Source organism: Hemicordylus capensis, chromosome 1 (genome assembly GCF_027244095.1).
Source record: "Hemicordylus capensis ecotype Gifberg chromosome 1, rHemCap1.1.pri, whole genome shotgun sequence".
Taxonomy (NCBI): domain Eukaryota; kingdom Metazoa; phylum Chordata; class Lepidosauria; order Squamata; family Cordylidae; genus Hemicordylus; species Hemicordylus capensis.
The window spans coordinates 405,921,455-405,943,496 of record NC_069657.1 but is presented as its reverse complement, the minus strand read 5'-3'; the positions used below and the strand labels follow the sequence as shown (position 1 = coordinate 405,943,496).

General features: G+C 44.4%; 1 protein-coding gene across 1 annotated transcript in view; it reads left to right on the top strand.

Moving 5' to 3' along the window:
• The first annotated feature begins 381 nt into the window (after positions 1 to 381).
• Positions 382 to 22,042, top strand: part of LOC128339408 (ALK tyrosine kinase receptor-like) — a 621,195-nt gene continuing 599,534 nt past the window's right edge. The window contains exon 1 of the mRNA XM_053283273.1: positions 382 to 2,162. Coding sequence (XP_053139248.1) covers positions 1,499 to 2,162 — 664 coding nt within the window. The 5' untranslated portion in view covers positions 382 to 1,498. The remainder of the gene's footprint in view (positions 2,163 to 22,042) is intronic.

The window sequence follows — 22,042 nt, the reverse complement described above, 5'->3', positions numbered from 1 at the left end:
GCAATATCAGAGGTGGCGAATTAAAGGCCACATCCTGTACTCTTTCATAGAAGCCTGTTCGCCTTTTTCCTTTTGCTTGATCTGCTTAATCTTTTAATACGCAATTAGGGAATGTGCCTGATTGCAAATTCCCCTTCAAGGGCTCTCTCATTTGCCTAAAACAGCCTCCTGTTCTGCCATCAGTGAAATGAACGAGAGAGAGAGAGTGTGTGTGTGAGTATCACTGCTTTTCTCAATGGCCAGCGCTTCTCCCCCTCAAGCCTCCCTTCTCCGCCTCTGCTCATTTGCATAATGAATTCCCCTGAAATGGCCATTGGCTGCCAGGAGCCGCGCTCGTGCGTGATGTCAGCGCTCACAGGGTAATGCCTGGGTTGTGGCGGGTAGTTGGAGCCTGTAAAAATCCTCGCAGCGGCGGTGGCCGCGGAAAGAAGGAGAAAGAGGGAGGCGGAGAGGCAAGCAAATGTGAAACAGCCGCGACTGTCGGGAGTGAAGGCGGCAGCCGCCGCTTTCTCGGCCGGGTGTGAAGGCGAAAACACCGCTTTTCCTTCTCAGTGACGGAAGGGCGGCGGGGGGCTGGCAGAGAGTTCCCGCACAAGACCCCCTCACCTGCCCACACAGCCTAGACCCGCGACGAGCCTTGAGGTGAATTGAGGGCTACCTTCCCGCCAAAAGAAGGCCCGCCACCTGCTTAGGGCAAAAGGAAAGTCGAAGAAGAGCCCAGCGAGAGAGCAGCGGCGCGGTAGGGAGCGGAGGGACCCCAGCGTGGGCTCCAGCCAGAGGCCAAGGAGGACTCGGAACTAGCCTCCAGCAAAGGGGGGGGGGCTTCTCCTCGCCGCCGCCGCCGCCAGCAAGGAACGAAAGGAGCGGAAAGGGCGCGCCAGAGACGGCGGGCTCTCCAACCCGCACTTCGGAGCGGCAGGGAGCAGCGCAAGCAGTCCAGAAGGGAGCCGTCGCCGCCTCCGGAGTGGGCTGGCTTGGAGACAGGACGCGGGACTTGAGCAGACACGCCTCGCCATCTGCAGCCCCCAGAACTGGGCAGCGGATCCTTCGCTTCGAGTGGCTGGGTGGAAGTTTCCCCCCAAGTGGGTCTTTCCGGACTTTGGAAAGGATCGCGCGTGACCCCTAAGGAGGGGCATTCCGGCCAGGTCCTCTGTGTAAAACGCAGCCACAAAAAGCCAGCACAGGTGTGTGCAAAGAGAACTAGTTCGCAGTTTGAAAGCGTGGGATCCAGGGAAGGCAGGCGAGCACATCCGCTGCTTCTCTCGCCCTTCGTCTTGTGGTGCGAGGAAGGAGCCGGCGGGACCCCTACCCGGGCAGCGTGCAGGGTGATGGCAAAGGCAAGGGGGCCGTGATCGTCGTAACTAGTGGCTCTGGTGAAGACGGACTTAGTCGCAGGTCAAGACCTCGTCAGTGGTCCCCTCTGGTAGCTGAGTAGAAGGAAGGAAGATTTCTCCGGAATCTAGCAACTCTCCTACCACCCCGTCCAGCTCATGGCAATATGAAAGCTGTCGCTCTCCCCCTACTCTTCTTCTTAGCCACCCTGCTGATCTTTGCCGCACCAGCTGTGCCCCTGGAAGTGGGGAGCTCCCCGCTGGGCTCTCGCCAGCCTCAGCGGGATGCCCCGAGCTTCTCCCGGCTGCAGAGGAAGACCTTGGCCATGGATTTCATCGTGCCCTCTCTGTTCCGAACCTACCTGCGGGAGCTGGTGCTGGGAAGCGGCGGGGGCGAAGCCTTGGGCTGGTTCCAGGCCCGCTGCAGCCTGGTGCTCGACTGTCCGCCTTTGCTGCGCGCTGCTCGCCTTTGGCTCCCCCGGAGGGGATTCCCTGAGCCCGCTGGCCGCACCAGGACCCCGTCCAAGGTGCTGAAAACGGGCTCGGTGAGGAAGCTGCGCCGCGCCAAGCAGCTAGTGCTGGAAGTGGGAGAAGCCAGCCTGAGGGAAGGCTGTGCGTGGGATCCTGCCGGGGAAAGAAGCGAAGCAGAGGTGGGCCAGCTCGAGTTTAACATGACCGAGGAATTCAGCTGGTGGGTCCGCTCTGGAGAAGGGAGGCTGAGGATCCGGCTGATGCCCGAGAGGCAGGCGTCTTTCCTGGGCAGAGAGAGCAGCTTATCCGCGGCGATCCGAGCTTCCCAGCCGCGCCTGTTCTTCCAGATGGCCACGAGAGGTGAGCAGCTGCTTACTGACATCTGCAGCCAGATAAGATCAGCCTTCTCGAAGTAGGAAAGGGGTAACCTAGTTGGAAGAGTCATGTCTGCGGTGGGGAAAGTTTGGCAAGCCTATCGGGAGCCAAATGATGGCAGGGGTCTCTTTGCCTCTCCAGAGTCCCTTTGGGCTATGATGCTTTGGATGGGGAGTGCAGACAGATCCAGACTTTCTGCTTTCTTTTATCCCAGAAACCTCAAAAGGGTATTTTGCTGTGCCTTTAAAATCCACTCTGCCTCTTGATAATAGCAACCCTGAGCCTCACCCAGAACCAGTTTAAGTTACTCTGGATACCTTGGAGAGATCCAGACAGGGCTAGTTTGACTTTATGGGGCCCCACAACAACATGCCATTGGTAGCCTGCACCACCTCCTCCTTACCCATGTCCAGTCCAGTTCTCCCCATCATGCTGCCAAGAGCAAGTGGATAGAGGTGGCAGGTCCTGCTTGCTCTTTTGGGGCAGAAAGGTGGACTGGGAATGCAGCTAGTGCGTTTCAGAGGAGAGGACAGATGACTGATCAGAAGCACCAGTGGCTGCTCCTTGAAAACCATTGCTTGCCCATTCCTACCTACTGTGCCACCCAGAGACAGGGGCAAGTGAGCAAAAGTAGACAGAAACTTCTTCCTCCCCCTGTCTTCTTCGCCTGCGTGCTCTCTCTCTCTCTTGGTGGTACAACAATGAGAAGTGGGCAGCCCTCCCTTTTGTGCCATCCGGGGGAGAGCGCAGTAAAGCAAGAGGAAGCAGTGGCCACTGTTGCAGGAGCAACTACTGCCTCTGCATGATTGGTTTCCGTCCCCCCTCAAGCAACATTTTCCATGTGCTGCCTGTCCCCTGAGTTTGAATAGGATGGGGGAGGAGGTGTTGTGCATGGCACAGAGCAGGGAGTCACACCCACCCAATGTGGCTCAAGCCTCCCAGGGGCTGCTGAACCCCCAGCAATGATGAGTGGGCTCTTCTGAGATACTGGGACCTCGGCAGCTGCAGAGTGGTGCTGACCCCTGCTGTGGTCGGGTTCTTATTTACAAAATAAAGTAAGAAAGGGAAGTGTGTTTTGGTTTGGAATTGTTAGTGTTAAATGGAAACTACTTAACTTTTGCTTGTCTTTAATCCCTCCTCCCTCCATTCCTTGGCATGTTCAATGCAGATAAGGGATTGTGAAGACTTGTAGGCATGAGGTGTGTCATCTTTGCTCTGTCCAGTAACTTTGGTGCTGACTTACTCATAGATGGTTGACCAAAGGCAAAGCTCTTTCTTTCCTTGGCCTCTCAATGGATACTGGCCTTTCCCTTTATATAAAACAATCAAGGGGGGAATGCACAATCTAGTCCAGAAACTACCTACTTGTTTTAGTGTGATCCAGTGTACACTGGTGGATGCTGGAGACTGCTCTTTGCTTCTATAAGTTCAATTGTTTCTATCAAAGTACAGGATTAGTTTCTTATTTTTCTAGGTGCTTGCTTAACTGCTTAGTCTTATGCATATTCACCCAGAAGTAAGTCCCTCCAATTTCAACTGGGTTTATTTTCAAGTAAATGTGCATGAGTATTCCTTTGAAAAGTGAACTTTTTGTTTACGATGCACTTTTATTTGAAAATAAGTCCAATTGAACTTGGAGGAACTTGAGTATTCTTTTGAAAAGTTGACTCTTTTTAAATCAAGACTGCAAATAGTAAGGTATTGGATCTGTTCTCCAGAAAATGAAATGTATGAAATGGACATCGTGATACTACTTAGAAGAATTGTGAACAACTGTGTGTGCTTTTAGTTATGAAGAACTAAAGAGTGTATTAGAAAGTGATTGCCTAGAAGAGTGTATTAGAAAGTGATTGGTTGGTAAATAGACTGCATTTCTTCAAAATTAACTAGCTTCACTGTGTTCCCATGTAAGTGTGTGGAGCTTCTGTCCTTTTGATGATGACATTTTTCAGTATTGAAACACAAGGATGCAATCAAAGCTTGCTTGCATATCTTTGGTATAGTTAACTACAGTGAGCTTAATGGGAAATTTCTTGCCTGGCAAACTGTGGCAAATTACCCAGATAAAGGATCATACTTTTTTGGTTACACTGGGGGAAAAAGTGATGTAAGCTTGAAGGCAAATGTTGCAAATTCCCTTTAATGCAACAAGTATTTACTAGGTTTCTTGCTCCAGTCAGAGTTGACACAAAAGCTTTTAATCAATTAACAACTTTAGCAGTCAACTACCAGTCTTGATTTTTACATCTTCTTCCCTTCTTTAACATCTAGAATTAGGGATTCCACCTAATTATAATCAATATTTCAGTACAAATGTCTTAAATGCATTGCCTTGATCAAGATATTCATATTAACTGTTTACCAGCAATGCTTAAACAACTTTTCATAAGGCATATGTGTGGTTTAAACTATAAGTTTTAAATATGCAATTTATAGATTTAGCAAAACAATTAACATGTTCCTATAATGCATTGGCTTGTTGGGATATATTTTTTTCTAAGATTATTATATAGGGATCTAGTTTATTCTGTCAGGATAACAGTTCAATTCTTAGCATGGTTAATCTGAAGTATTAGGGTTGAAGTTTATATAGTCCCAAGAATTTTAAATAGATTACCTTGTAAATATGTCCACTTGGGCTTAATTAGGTTGTGTATCAGGTTGCCTGATTTCAGTCAACTTGCTCAAGAGTATCTCTGAGTTATTTTGGGCTACTTTAGAGTTGGTTTGGAGATAGTAATATACCTTATGTACAGAATGACATACCAGAAGTAACAGAATTTTGTGGGTGTGTTTTTTAGAGCTAGATGATAGGTAAAACCAACACACAAGTGTCCTATGAGACAACTGTTACATGAGCTTCATATACAAAGTGAATGAGTTTATATCTTCTGGAATACTATGTTAGTTCTAAGAAAGCTGTAAAGATTTTTTGGATTCAGGTGAGTAGTTAAATGGGAATGTATTTAGCATTATACTTTCCAGTGACATTTTTGGATCCTTGGGGAATGCTTTCATATTCTAAGGATACAGTGCCCAATTATCAGCCTATGGTCTGTGTCTGGCCCAAGCACTGATACTTTCTGGCTCCTACCTACTTCCCATGCGAGGCTGGAATGTCTGCCATGTGATGCTGCTTTTTGTTACAAACAATTTATTAAACATATGTTTCCATAATTTAGCATTCTAAATAATACTCAAAATGCACAAAACAGCAGTAACATGATGACTTTGATTTATCCTCATCCTCCCAGCATTACAACTCACTCAAATCATACATCTAACTTATGCCCATATCCAATACACGGATAACTCCCAATATCAAGCCCCTGCAAAACAAAAGAGTAAACGTTTAAAAAGGAGAGGGAAATAAGAGCTCTAATTACAATGTCAGAGTATGCCAATCTCCACATGAGACAACCATTACAATGCAGATAACTCTAAGAAATTATTCCGATTTCATGGAATAGATACCACTTCCTCTCTTAAAATTTATCAGTTTTTCATGTACTGCCAAGATCAGAGAATCAGTTATCCACTGCTCTACCTCAGGAGATGCTTTTATTTTCCAATTTTGAAGTATCTGATGCTTTGTCAATATCAAAGCTCAAAGAAGCCATGCCTTTTCCTATCTGGACAACTTACATTATTGCACTCTTTCAAGTGTTCTATTTACTACAGAGATGGGTATTTGCCAAGGTCTTCTGCTGAGGGAGCTGAACCCTGCCATGGCCAAGCTGTGTTTGGGAATGCAATGACATAATGGCCCAGAATGCTACATTCTCTGAACAGCTTGATCAAGAAGGGATTCCACCCGCCCCCTTCACTCCACCCAGGTTGAAGAAGCTGTCCATCACTATACTAAGGAACTGATTCAAGCTGTCCACCACTGTTCTAAGAAACTGTAGTGTAAGTGATCATTGCAGTTCCTTGCTCTAATTGGCTAATATAGTGCACACAAGCGTGCCAGCCTAGAAGCATTGCACTTGGGCAATCTGTGCAAGTAGTGTGAATTCTGTTACACCAGCCTATTATTTACAATGGACTAACTCTTGTGTGATGCAAATTTTGCATTCACGCAAATTGCACAAATGCAATGTTACTAGGCTGATGTACTTTTGTGCAGTATGACAGCCAGTGTTTCCAGTGGAACTTCCTAAGGACAGGTAAATCTCTGTTCATTGGTTCAGATGACTAATGAAGATTTCACCCCATTCTTCCCATATGTTCCCATATGGCATGTATACTATCTGGAGCTCTTTTTCCTCTGTTATTTTAAGTAGTCCGTAATTAATATTGAATCCCATATAACATGCCATAAGGACATAAACTGGCATTTATTAAGCAGAACCCTAATCAGTGGAGTGTTAGTAACTCAATACTTAATGGCCTCCAGAATAGCCTTAAATAAATATTTTAAGAGAGGTGTAACCAATATTCTGATTGGTTTGAAAATGAAAGCTGAAGCATCCAGCTTCTGTCTTATATAGAAATTAATGGGCCAGAAAGTTTTAAATTGCCGAAATGATCTCAGAGGTCCCAATCTAGAATGGAGGCAGTCTAACTGAAATAAAAATTGGAGAAGCAGGGCTCATGCCCAAGTTTTTGAGCTCTGAAAACAGACCTCTAGTGGACTCTAAAAGCCATATCTGTGAAACTCTGCCCTCAATTCCAGAGCTATCAATGAAATTTTGTAGAAAAGTAGCAGATAGGACCTTGATTTTGCTGATTACTACTTAGGGTACCTGTGGGTTTCTGCCTTATGCCACCCAGTTAGGGTTGCTACTGAACTCATCCTTTGCTGAAACTGCGTAATGCAACACATGGTTCTAGACCCCTCCCACTTCCAAGATCAGATTTCATAAGTTATGGACCTGTCTGTGGATTCTCTGCATTCTGTATAGAATCATTTGTAGAAAAATACATACATAATTGCATACTTTGCTATGTATTGCTGCACTATCTGTTTAGGCACAAAATACATGAACATACTTCCAAAAATTGTATTTAAATATGGATTTTTTCTAGTGAAGGAGAACATTATGGGAATTCTTTGCAGAAGAGCAGAACAAAAATCAAAGGAAATTGTGCAACATTTAGATGGAAATGGAGATATTCATCCATTCCTACACCCAATTGGTTGGTTCAGTTCAAGATGGCATTTGTAGATCTTCTGTCATTGGTATAAACTGTAATTCAGGCTTCTGCTTTACTACTACAAATATGTAGTAGTAGTTTCACGTTTGGTCTATTTCTATGCATGTGCTTGCATTCAGTACAGAGGCATATACTGGTCTATTGATACCATCCACAGGCAGCAGCTCATCTACACAAGGGCTTCTAATATTAGCCCTCTTCAGGCACTATGTAACCATGTATAATGTACATGGCTACAGTGCCAATAAGAGTGTGCTGTCACGTCCCACCCTCTGAGTTAGCATGCAGCTTAACCTAGGGCTTGACAAATCCCAGGTTCCAGGAAGCAATGACTAGAAATTTAACCATGGTGCCTAGACTAGGATATTCAAAGGTAGTTATTAAATAAAACCTTTATTTGTTTGGGCACTCCTGTTTGTGCTCTAGGTGTGTTATTCATTTACCCTCCCCCTCCACAAGGTCCATCACTAAGTCTACTAATTTTTTTCCATGTCCTTTGGCTTCTAAATTTTTGGGCTTTCTCGTCACTCCAAAGAATCTGTCGAGGCTTGCCTTAACCATGCCCTTCAGTTAAAGGGAGGATTTCTCCATGAGTACAGTGCAGTGTTTTCATCTGCAGACAAATGCCTTCATTTGTCTGCAGAGCAGCTGTAAGAGAGGTGATGGTTAGGGAGCATGCCAGTGTAGGGAGCAAGCTTGCTCTGTTGGTATTGTACGTAGTTACATAACAAGTGAAAGGGACTGCTGTTAACTAAGCTGTTGCAGAAAGGCCACAGTTGAGAACTTCCCCCAAAGATATTTAAGCAGTTGTTCCATTGCTCAAGTTAATTGGAAACATGTTGCAAACAATGCAATCCTAAGTCAACAATGCAAAGCCTTTACACTCTGTTTGATATACAGCAGGCCATCTTCATTCCCTTTTTAGTGAGCACAATTGCCACAAGTGGAGACACATAATTATCTTGCTAATTTTTTGTTGTTGCTGTTGGCTAGCAAAGTTGTTCTTCATGTAGTAGACTGAGATTAAAATGTTGATGGTCTGGGAAACAAGCTGCAGCTGAACACTTCCTGATTCTCTGATTAGCAAGAGTCTCCAGTAAATGCTTTTGTTGTCTTAACTGTGACCCCCACCAATATTTTATTGAAGTTCACCCTTTCCCTATTTAAGAAATCACTCTAGTAGATGCTCAGTGTACATGTGCAACACTGTTAAGCAGACAGTTGTAGAAAATGCTTGTATCCTAAAGGACAGCTCCAACTTTTATGGAAATTACTGCAAAACATGGCAGCAAAAATCCTTCAATATAAACGATTCCTTTATTCTCAACTGGTAGGCATGACATGACTGAAGTATAGAAATTCTTAACTGCTGTTCTCAACTATTATCATAGTTACTTTTTCTAAGAAATGCTACTGCTTTCTACAACCTTCATCCACAGGAACAATCTATATAGGATGGCTAGGAGCTCATAAGCCTCAACCATGGCAAATTCTGCAGCCTCCATTTGAGGCTGGCAAATTCTGCATCTTCTCCATCTGCAGAAGTCCATCTGCCTTACAGACTGTGACCTTTGCTGTTACAGAGCCCCAGTTCAAGCTGACTCTCCTCTCTACTGTGCGGATAACATCTTGAGTGAGCCAGCTGTTCCATATAAACACCTTATTGTTTATATGGAAGTTAGACTTATGTGATTCCTTCCCCACTTTTTGGGATGGAGGAATTACACAAATCACATCTCTATGTGATTGGACTTGGAGTGCCTGGTCCACACTCAACCAGTTCACACAATTGTAAAATGGATAGGACAAGTGTCCTACCCAGCTTTGGGAGCTGTGTGGAGTCCTGATTTAGCATACAACTGAAAAACATTTGTGGGTTAGATTGTCTGTGAGCCAGGAACTAGGTAGGATGGCTTTCTGTTCACCCTCGATAGAATGCTGGGTACAAGAGCTGTGTAGGATGGCACCATCCAACCCAGATCCTAGCTCGCAGACCATCACTCTCCCCTCTTCCTACTACTTCTTGTTTTTGCTCACACACAACTGAAAATCGAGAGTGCATACAGCTCCTGAATCAGCCAGTTCACATGATGGCAAATTGGGTAGGACAAACATCCTATCCAATTTACAATCATGTCAATTGACTGATTATATGTTATCTGTTTAGTAGAACAGAAGGGGGAGTAACAGCACTCCACCCTTTCAAGGACAGTGCCAGCCCTAATGAATTTATGAATCGAGACAGAGGTCTATAAAAGATTGGGCCACAAGTTTCTATTTTGGGTGACTCTGTGTATATACTGTTGGAAGACTGTTTGTTACTTTGAGTTTGGGATGTTTCAGTAATCTGTGAATAGTAAGAAGGGTTTAACTTATGATGAATTGTTATCTGCATATTCAAGGGTTTGTGGGGTGCATATTAAAGCACAGACAGTACAATGGAGCCTAGAGGTGATTCAGAAGGTCAAGACACTTTGTTACATGAGACCTACTGAGATATTGGTTATATTTTTAATACAATCAGTTTAGGACTAGAGGAGACTCAGCCTGTTTCTTCTTAATCTGTAACTTGCATGTAGACCAACACAAATTTAATAGGGAGTTATGTCTGGAGCTTCTTTGGCACATGCCATTATAATAATGGCAATCCATTCAAATGCATACACTGAGGTAGATGGATTAGTTACATGGGTGTACAATCTCTCTGTAGTGCATCTATGATGGCTTCTCAGGCATCTGGGTTACACAATTTTGCATTAAGCTGGAAATACACTTGATGGTGCTTGCAAATTAGAAGTGTAAAATTCTTCACTTGGACTGTGTTGTCAGTGCTGACTTCGCAGATCCTGTTGCATTGCAGGGAGACCAGCACAGAAATTGACTTGTGAGTAGGAGTCGGTGCTCCTGATGGCCACAAGCCTTTCAGCTCTCCTGACAGCCTGTGGTTGGTCATTGTGGTTCAATGTAAGCGACTCAGCAAATGCTTGCTTCCTAATTAATCCCATGATGCCTTGTTTTGCACACTGCCTCCAGGTATGCCCTGATGGGGCTGTGTGATGGAACATATATTGGAGCTGGTGAATGTGTGTGGGTTACTCTAGTAACCAGGCATGGAAGGTTCAGAGGGGGAGGGATTTTTTAAAAGGCAGTTGAGTCGGAGAGAAAAGAGAGAGTTAGATTGAGTTGCATGGGAGTAGGAGATTCGTTTGTGTGTTCTGAAAAGGAGATCTTGTTTAGTGGGGTTGTGTGGAACTTGAAGGGTGAATGTGTGGAGGCTAGAGAACCAGCAGTGTTCTGGGCAGCTCCTAGTAACAGAAAATAAAGTCTGGAAGAATTCACTAAGTTTCCAAACCCAGTTTTAATTTTCTCTGTCACAGTTATCTCACCCTATATGTTACACTTTATCCAGATGAAAATAAACACTCAAGGTTGGACAGCGGATGTACCTAGTAACTTGGTAGAGAAGCTTGTATGCCCTGCTTTGCAGAGATCTTTATTCTAATCAGTAAATAAACTTATTCTTGTTTTCATTTTATACCTCAAGTTTTGTTTCATTTTATATCCTGAACATATACGCCTATCCTGCGCTTGTGAGGCTACACAGCCAAAGGTGCTGAGCACCGAGACCAGGGTAACAAGAATTTATGTGGTGGCAGCGAGGGAAAGTAAAAACTGAATGAATTCCAAGAACTTGGAGATTAAACTGTCATAGAAAAATACAAACAAATCACCTCCCTGGAATTGAGAGGGCTGCTGGGGAGGGACCCTGACAGGCTGTCTGTTTGGTTTCTATGGAATTCTCTCCCATGGGATGGGGTGGTGAGCACCAGCTTGGATGGCTTTAAAAGGGGCTTAGAAGTTCACTCTGTCAGTGGCTACTAGTCTTGGCTCTAGGCTATGTTGAGGTTTAGAGGTAAGATACCTCTGTAAACCAGATGCAGTGGAGTAACAGCAGGAGAGGGCACATGCTTTCATCTCCTGGTTGTGGGCTACCCAGAGGCATCTGGTGGGCTGCTGTGAGAAACAGGATACTGGTTCTGATCCAGCATGGCTCTTATGTCCACTTGCATCTCTGTGTTCTTGGCACTGTTCCTGGGCCCTGGTTATAGAAGGGAGGCTGTTGCTTCACTCAAGTATTCCTTTTCCTCCTTGTGCTGCTCTTTTGTGCATCCTCTGAACCCCCCAGCAGTGTCTTTCCTGACATAAGCCTTGCTGGCTATGAATAGCTGCTGTCCGGCACCACAACAGCCCCATTCAATGCCTTCCAAGACTTGTCTTCCCTGGGAAGACAGCCACAGCTCCAGGAGGTTTGTATCTAGCTGATGCTCTTCATTTCCAGGTGCATTGCCTGAGCAACTGAAAATCTTCCTTGATGGCCCCTTGTCTTGTTTCTCCAGGCTATCCAACCCAACTCCATTGTTACACAGTGGAACCCTGAATATTTCCTTCTGGCTTTAGTGGGCTTATGACAGAGTAAACAGTTGGCACATTTCTACTTATTGCCTTAGGACTTGTAAAATTTTTACATTATGTTTATTGGCTCACATACCGCTCAGAGAAATTGTGACAGTAACAGACCTGCCTGTGCTGTAGCAAGGATATAAAAAACACACCTGTGCTGCTGTAGAGGCAGGTCTGTTCCATTCCTGCACAATCTTAAGTTGTGTTAGTTCCATTATTCCCAGTGGAAGTATTGTTGCAACCAGCAGTTGTGCAGGAATGGGTAGGAGCGGAACATGCCTGCCTCTGCGGCAGCAGAGATAGTGTTGGTTTTTTAAAAAATCCTTGCAGCAGTGCAGTTGGGTCCTTCACTGCCCCATTTCTCTGCATCTTATATGAGCCACCCTGTGGATCTCTGCTGTCATATTGTGAGTCTTCATGCATCTAATATACTGGCCTAGTAGCAGCAGCCAACAGAGATCCTCAAAGTGGTGATGGAGATCCATAAGGTAAGTAACCCTACATATTATGGACACTGGTCATTTTGGGTGGCATCCTAATGGCAGATGTAATGTGTTCTCGTTGTTATGTCTACTTCACTTTTGTGTGGATGAGAGCTTTCCTTTATGCAGTGGGGCACATGAGAATCGGTTGGGGAAATGCAGCATGCTTTTATCACAATAGGGGGACTGTACCTTGTTGAAGATGCATCAGACAGAAATTCTTCTAGCAAGTGATTGGGGAAGCTGCACATGTTGAATTTCTGCCTAGATGTTTCCCTCCTTGCCCCAATGTTGAGGAAGGACCAAAGCAAAGTGTGTTTAACTATAGACGTGCCAGAGTACTCCTTGTTTCCCCATATCAGAACCGAGAAAGGCAACTCCTGGTGAGTGGCTTCAGAACCCTCAGTGGGCAAAACTACTGATCTGTGCCCTCTGTTGATTTTACCCTTTTTGTTGTTGGGATTTCCTAATCTCAGGAACATTTGGATCTCTCACCCCCGCAAACAGCACAGGACCATGCACTAGCATCAGGGCCTTAGCTAGAGGAGAGGGAACCTGTGTTCAGCCCTCTCTCTGGCAGCCCCTTGGAGTGAGGGAGATAATGAAGAAAATAGGGAGGAGTGGAGCTGGAGGGCCCTCAGGAGCTGGGGGAATGAGTTCTTTGAACCCATTCAATCAATTATAGCTAGACCCCTGTCCAGCATATATCTGCATTTAAAAATAGACATTACAAAATTATAAAATGTTTCATCTGATGGCAAAAAAAGGTAGCAACACTTGTTTCTAGAGAGTTGAACAATCCATTTTTAAACAGCTGCATCTCAGTTGTTTTATATCAGATCTGGAGGGGTGGTGTCACTTGTCACCTAGTTGATGTCTGCAAATGTTCAGGCAGATGGTTTAGATTTTATGACCTGTAGAATGTTTAGGGCTTATAATGGTAGAATGTTGAAGCAACTCATCTTAACTATACTGGCATTACTGCACAGTTATAATGAGAATAATAATCAACAGCACCAATGGAGCATTACTGTTATGCTATGCCTTTGCTTGCTTTAATTCTAGCAGAAATAAAAAGTGTGCTACAATGAACAATATAAGATGCAGGTAGTATGGAGAAGACCAACATAAAGAGACAACATTACATTGTATGTCTATGGGTTTTAAAAATCAAGTTTCTGCAATGATTTTGCTTGGACTTAAGTCAAACATATTTGTTTTGATTGGGATTTAACTTTGGAAGCAGTGCAACCTCTGATGTAATCTTGCTGTAGTCCAAAAGGAACACATTTTCCCTATTGATTCTCACTAAAGTCAATCAGACTTACCGGGCTGTTTTAACAGTACTGCAACACTCTACTTGAGCTGAGAATGGATTACTTGTAAATTTAACATGCAATGAGGTTGTTCTCATGCGCACCCTAACCCAGGCTAGGGAAGCCCAGCCTGGCTTAGGCTGCACATGAGAATGGCTGGGATTGGGCCTGGTCCTGGCAGGGCAGTGCCACCTAGCTCGGCTTCTTAATCTGGAGTTTAGCTAGGGTTAAAGGCTCAAGTGAGCCCTTAAGCCAGGCTCCAGGATTGTGTTGGTTGTTGGGGCTGTGTTCAGCCCCAGCAGACACATAGATGGGTGCCTAGTGTTGCCCGTCTCCTGGGGGAAATCCCTCAATGCACTGTACACGTCACATGGTGCTTTGTGGAATGTCCAGAGGCCAGGACGCATCATCCCAGCCTCCAGAGCTCCGCACTGCACCACACAGCGCAGATAATCTACATTTGAGCAGTCATCTGGGGGGAAGGTGAGTTGGACCAGACTGCCTCCATCCCTTGCCTGGTCATGTGAATAGCATCAATGTGTTTTTACAATAAGTGCCTTCAATCCTGCTTAAATCAATCGACTTCTATGGGACTTCAGTGTACACAGATGTGTTAGGTATGGCAACCATTATTTCTTCATTGTACACAGGCCTGTGGATTATGACTCTTAGTTTATTGATGGGAAACTGAGAAATCATTTCCCAGACATCACAGGAAACCTGAGGCAAAGTAACCTCAGGTTGCCCCCCTGTGATGTCCAAATGAACAGAACAGCTGTTCCTGGACCCAACTGCAGTTCCGAGTTCTCCCCCAACCTCTGATGGAATCCTCGGTTGTCATTCAATTTTACTCACCTAATTGAGGGTCCGGAGTCTCCATTGTGTTGTCCGGATTGGGTGAATAGCCCAACCGGTGTCAAGGGAGGAAGCTTCTCCCATGACTTCTACTCTATTGGCTTGTGTGGGTTGTCCTTCCAGGGTTGGAGGAAGCCTGCGCAGCCAGTCCCGCCCCCTTTGCCGACTCCCAGATGGAGGGTTGTAATTGTCTGAGTGCATGCCAGGGGACTGCAGGCAAGATGCGGGTCCATTGGACCGGCAGTTTTGAGATACATCTGAAGGCTGCCAGTTACTTGCTCAAGCTGGATTTGGACCCAAGGTCTAAACTGAAAGCACCATAAATTGGGCTATACTGATTCTCAGTATCATGCACAGAACTAGGGTATAGTAAGCTATTTTACTGCAATATCAAGTGTTGATCACCAATGGTTTCTGCCATGAGTTAAGCTTGACTGAATTCTAAGCAGTGTTGCCTTAACGGACATCTATTTTGATTTTCTTTGTCTACTACAATAATTCATAGGCTGTTCTCACTCTCCCACTGCCACAGCAGTTGACTACCACCCCTAAGCTGTCAATGAATAAAATATTTGATGTAGGCAGAATTTTTGTATAATAAAGAAATGCAGTTATTTCCATTTACAGATGGGGAACTGTAGCGCAGACTTAGGAGTTCTGTGGAGGCAAATCAACATGTTTGCAGAATGGAACAAAGTTCCCAATGCAATGACATTATGGCTAAACCATCCATTTCAGTACTTGTAATTTAAAGAGCTGTGGTGTACTGTAATCCTATTTGCTAAATTCAACAGCAGTCCCAAATTGAGACCTAGCCTGAGAGCATTCTCCTCCATGATGCCTCTTAGGCAGTACCATTCAGTGAGGGCAGCACCAGGGGGGTGGCCAGTGGAGACTTTAAAAATAAATCAGCAGGTGCTTACCAGCATTAGGGCAGCACCTGCAAGCTGCCTCAAGCAGCGGTGCTGCACCCAAAATCCCATGCGGGGTGGTGGTGCTTCACGCAGAATCCCAGCAGGGCAGCAGCATGGCCCTGGCCTCTGCACATGCATGGAGACTCCGCACATGTGTAGAGATCAGGGCCACACCACTGCCCGGCAGGATGCCAGGCAGGGTGAGAGGTTGAGAGAGCTTGCAGGTGCTGTCTTAACACTGGTAAGCACCTGCTGATTTATTTTTAAAGGTGCCTCTCGTCCTCCCCCCACCCAACACTGGCTGCTACTGCTCTTAAGTACCTTCTTTTGGTACCTTCTAGGTACTTCCTTGGTACCACAAGTTGACATCAAGCCATCAGATCTGAATTCCAGTTCATTTAAAGTTTTGTTCAGGAGAAATCCCCAGCCTCATCCTGATTGTTTAGTTAGAGAGTATGTATTCTGCAGCTAGGGTGTCTGTATTCGCTCTGATCCATCTAATATTTCTTTTTCAGCTGCAATGAATCACCTCCCTCCTTCTCTTCCCAAGCAGTGTTAAATTCATGACAATTTATTTGATGAACTGTAGCCTTGTCCCCTGTTTGAAAACTGCCTACCTACAGCTTATGGATGTCTCTGACTTGTCAGAGTTATTTGCCACGTAATTTCAGCAAATGTTTCTTGGTCTGTAACTTGTTTATGCGAAGGTCACTGCGTACATTTGATAATCAAAGTTCAAGTTTCTTCTCTTTGAAGGCCACTGGTATGGATTTATTTCTGCTCTCTGAGCTTCACACTTATAAACATACATTGGCTTGCACCAATGAACCTGAAGTTTGCTTTTTTGAAATATAATTTATACATCTGCTTAAAATACAATTGGCTTTTTGTTGGAATTCCTACCAGCAACCCAATCTGCTAAAATATTGATAGACAATAATATACTGTGCAGCATATCAGCCAGGCAAGAACAGTGTTTAATATTGGAAAATATATAGAGGGTTTCATTTTAAAATGATTACTTTAGCTAGGGCTATTCTGTACATCTGTTGCTGAAAACTGGCAGTCCCTCAAGGGGCATTGTTTTATGTAAATATTTAGTAGAAATATAATTATAGCTGAAAATCAACAGGAGACAAGACTGCATGCAGTCTTAATGCTTAGAGCATCTCAAAGTTGGGATCAGACTGCTTTATATTTGATTGTCTGAAAAGAAAGCATCCTAAATTAGGCAGCATGTCTGGAAAGGGAGGCCCAAGTTACTTGCCCAAGGTATTTAATGAGTCAGTGACAGAACTGGAACACAAGCCCTGTCTCCCCTTATGGTTTCCCAAATTCCTCTGATTAAATTATAGCTTTTCCCTTTATACAAAAATATTCAGAACTGTGTTCTGCAGCATAGGTGACTGTGCATAGATGGAAAAAGGTCTTTTCTGAAATGAGCTACATTTGTCTCTCTTCGGTAATTCAGTAAAATTTGGTTGGAGAAAAATGTCATGGAAGCATAAATGCAGATTTGATAAGTTTGACCTTTCTTCTCTTCAGAACAATAAATGTCAGAAAGCTTAAAACGACAAGGTAGAATAGCTGGAGGTTATTTATGTGTTTAAATATTTAGGAAAGAAATTGCCTGTTGGTCTCAAAATATAACTGTAGTCTTGCTGTGCCAGCATCCACCACGATACTGTAGACAGTACACCAGTGTACTGTAGTCGCAAACCGACATACTCCTGGCTGCAAATGAGAAAACAAAACAACATCAGTAGAAACAAGACTCAATATAAAAATATCAGCAGAGACTTCATCGCTGGCCATTCTTCCAGCACCAGTCAAACATGATTATAAACCAGCACACCACAGTACCCCTGCATGGAAAGCTCCATTCAACATGCAGCAATAGCAGAGATGCCATGATGGTGGTATGGAATCTAGTCTGCACTTCTTCCCCCATTCAATGCACAATATGCTGCAAGGAAACCCACAGATACCTACAAAAGCCAGCTGTTAGGCGGGTAGCAACTGATGAATGCAGCCATCAACTCTGGGGATTTGAATCCCCTGGCAACCGAAACATAGTTTCTATTATTCATTATTATTTAGCATACTATTAACAGCAGCAACAAAAAATATTTAAATGATTTACGTTGTGAAAAATGATTCTCAGTCAAAGAGGGTCTTGCAATCTAAAACAAAATGTATGGGAGACACCAGCAACAACCACTGGGGGTGGGGGAGGGGGACAGACTGCACTGGCATGAATAGGGAGAGTTGCTATCCCCTCTGCTAAATATAAGAGAGCCACCATTTAAAAAGTTGCCTCTCTGCTTAAGTTATCCTACTAACTTGGTAAGTGGCCAAGTAGGAAATAAGGCAATGTAAAACAATAAGGTTAAGTTGGTTTATAATCGCCTGCTAGTTGGAGGGCTATAGGCCAGCCTCAAAGACTGGCCTCAAACCCCTGCTAGCTGGGCAAAGAGGCACCTTTTACCGTGGTGATTCTCTTTATTTAGCAGGGGGAGAGTAACTGGCCCTATCCACCCCCAGCACAGTACTTTCAGTGACTGTTGCTGGTGTGTCTTATGTTTCTTTTTAGAATATGAGCCCTTTGGGGACAGGGAGCCATCTTATTTATTTGTTATCTCTCTTTGTAAACCGCCCTGAGCCGCCGTGATTGTCCCGATGCAATGATGGCAAAAATACATTTAGACTGAGCAAGAGAGAGGCCACAGGACCAGAACCTAGGCTTCCCATGACAGAAGGAAACATCCAAAACTTTACAGCCATGATAAGTAAAAGGTGAGTCCTCCTTTCCCTTACCCCATGCATCATACCCAGGAACTCTAGCACTAGAGAAATGAGGCCGCAGTTGCTGAATGGCATAGCTCCTCACACAAAAAGTTCTAGCTTCCACAGGCCTCCAGGAGAAAGTAAATATTTTAGGTGGAGCAGTAAGAAGCTGGCTGGTACATGGCCCAGTAGCCTCGTTCAGGTAACTGCATGATGGATTTGTGCCATAGGATGTTTTTCATGTTGCCTCACTTTACTTTCATTCCATCCAGCTACAGTTTCCCTCATGTTAATCTAGTTGCTTGCCATTGTCTGATTATTTTCTCAGCAACTTTCAACCATCCTCTGCCGCTACTTGGCAGCAGCAACACTGCTTGGTTTACTAATACACAAGTACTATTGCGAGTGGGATCTGGAGGATATTGAGTTGTTGGCACCCCTCCCCCCTCCATCCTCACTTTAATGGCAAGGCTGTGGACAAGATGCAGATCCCTTGCTCTGATGGGGTGGGGTGAGAGAATACTCATGGACCTCTCCCATTTGTTTGCCCCACTCTGATGACAGCTGTGAGTAGCAGTTGGAGCAGGCGGTTCCACTCTTAGAACAGAGGCACAGCGGAAACAGCCAAAGATTATATATTGAACACTATGGATGGTGGAGTGACTTGTGACAGCATCACAGAGGAATGAAGTTGCCAAACTATGCTCCTGGGGTCTCTGTGTCTGAGAAGAATGACAATAGGACAGGTGCTTTCTGTACTGCTGCTGGGTACTGTTGCACAAGTTACATTTCTGCCCATCCTGTCCTACCCTTTGGAAAGATAGAGGAACTCTCCTAGAATAAAAAGTGGCAACCCTACAGAACTGACTCCCCATTAGTCACCGCTGCTATACATCTCTAATAGAGAATCCTGTCTCCTCTGAGCATTGAATGGCTGCTTGGTTGGCTGTGGGAAAACAACGGATACAAGATAGCAATCACCATGGACAGAACCTGTGGCTGGGTCCTCATCTGAAGGCACCAGGGATGTGCACAAAGCATTTCATGTACTTCTGGGGGACAGACAGAACGCACTTTAAAAGGAGGCAGGCAGGTCTTAACTGCTCCTCCATGCCCCCCCGCCATGCAGCACTGTCAGGATTAAATACCTCCTGCTACAGGGCTCCTCTTAGCAGCCCACGGGCAGCATTGGCACAGAAATGGCATCTGAGCATGCATGGACATCATCTTGAGTGGTCAGCAACACCATGCTGACTGCTCAAGATGGCATCCACATGTGCTCAGATGCCATTTCTGTGCCAATGCTGCCCATGGGCTGCTGGGGGGAGCCCTGTAGCCATGCAGGGGGTGATTAATCCCAACATCGCTGTGTGGGGGCGGCAGCAGAGGGGTCATAGAGGAGCAGGTAAGACCTGCTTTCCTCCTTTTAAAGCACCCACTTGCCCCCGCTGAAATGATTCAGTGGGGGCAGCTCAAAGAACTTCAGACCCTCAAAACTGAGGCGCTGAGATGCTTCATGCACATCCCTAGAAGCCACCTAATGTAGCAATAGCACTTACATTTATATACCGCTCTATAGCTGAAGCTCTCTAAGCAGTTTACAATGATTTAGCATATTGCCCCCAACATTTCTGGGTACTCATTTTACCGACCTCGGAAGGATGGAAGGCTGAGTCAACCTTGAGCCCCTGGTCAGGATCGAACTTGTAACCTTCTGGTTACAGGGCAGCAGTTTTACCACTGCACCACCAGGGGCTCCTGTGTAGCAACATGACTGAAGCTAAGCAAGTCTGGGTCTGGTCACTGCCTAGATTGGAGACTTACCTGGTAACCCTATGTATGCTGCCTTCACTTTTTTGAAGAAAGGTAGGATAAATGTAACCACAGCCTGCATTTAGAGATAACAATGTACTAGCTTAATAGCCCCCCTCCCAACAGGGTGTAGCACTTGCCCACATGTAGTAACTATGCACTGTGCAGATAGGATGCACTGTGGGCTGCAAGCCTCCCAACCCAGGTATCCATTCACTATGCATTGGGAAAGGATATGGGAGCACAGCCAAAGGAACTTGTTCCTTTGCTTGGATGTATATATGATCCTGTTGGTGAGCCATGATTACTCCTGAATTAGTCCCACTAGAAATGTGGCCGTGTGGGCGGGCGTGGAGTTGGAGGTGAGGGTCAGTCTTCTTGGATTCTACATTGACTCAGACATTTTCATGGTTGTCTTGGAACTCCATGGTGGTGGTTATGATGAAAACCATGGAAACTGTCATTATGATTCACTGTGACAACAGAAGTAGGGCTCTAATACTGCTTTCAGAAGTATTTTTATGTCACATAAAATAAATAATAATCACATATTTACATACTGAAAATAAATAATAATCACATTTACATAATCACATTTACATACTAATAAATAATAATAATAAAATAAGTTTTATGTCACATAAAATAAAGAATAATCACATTTACATACTAGCAGCACAAAGTTTATGACATCTAGAGGGATGGTACCAACAGCACCATTTATAAGGCAATTGTGTGTGCACACGCACACTCCCATTCTCTTCCTTTCTCTCATCCCACACTTCCATTATCCCGACCAAAAATAGTGTGCATTTTTGGTCTTGATACTTAAGAACATAAGAACAGCCCTGCTGGATCAGGCCCAAGGTCCATCTAGTCCAGCAGCCTGTTTTGCACAGTGGCCCACCAGATTCTGCTGGAAATACTTGTATTTCACTTTTTCTTCATGAAATGAATAATGCCCAGCCAGGTGACTCACAGCAGTTAACCACAATATACAAAAGTTGAAATAAAAACATTAATATAAAACAGTAAAAGAAACACATTAAAACAGTAGTCAATCAAGTAAGAACAGAATCTTCTACAGGTTAAAAGCTTGCTGGAACAAGAACATTTTTGCCACTAGATGGCAAGCCAGCAAGGATGAGGCCAAATAAACATCTTTAGGGATTGAGTTCTAGAATTTTGGTACGAATCTCGGTCTTCTTCTCTGCAGAGAACGCCCTTCCCCAGTCCCAACTAAGTAAGTATATTGGTGAGATTTACAGGAGAGCCTCCCCCCACTGATTTTAATAGGTGGACAGGCTCACATAGGAAAAGGTAATCATTCAAGTACTCTAACCTAAAGAAAATGTAATGATGATGGCCCCTGTTGATGTTATCCCAGGCAAGCAGCACTTCCACTTATCTTGATGTATGCTTATCTGAATGTTTACGTGTCTTCAGGAACCTGTGTTTATACAAGGTTATGCTGTATGCTCATTATTGTTTGCAACAGCCAATAGATTTTAAAAAGAAACAAAATATACATCAATTTCATCTTTGAAGAGAAAGAGCGGAGTATGTTGAAAACTGTATTCCTAGAGGTGATCAAGATCCATCACTAATTCAAAGAGAACATTTGATTCATGTCATGCAATTGCATACTGCTAGTCTCTCAATTTCAAAGTGGTTTAAGAAACTGAGGGCTGTATCTGGGCCAACTCATTTTTTAAAGTGATCTGTCACTGAAAATAGTTCTCCACCTCATTTCTTCTCCCTGATTAGCACTTCCCTTCCCAGTTACTTCATATGAATGTTAGTACCTCATTAAAGTGGTACTAACTTTCCAGCAGTTAGATTAGAGATAAATGTATTACAATGTTCCTCACCTTGGCTGTTATTGTTCTACAACTTCGGCGCTCACAGTCTTTCCCCCCCATTATGATATACAGTAAATTTGTAAAGCGAGTTTTGAGCATTTCTGCCCACTCAGTATTTTATGCTAATGTATGTGGGTTTTGTTTTTTGTTGGCAGTATGTGTGCTTCCAATCTTGTATAAAGTAGTCATCTTACAATCCCATGGGGACATCACAAATTT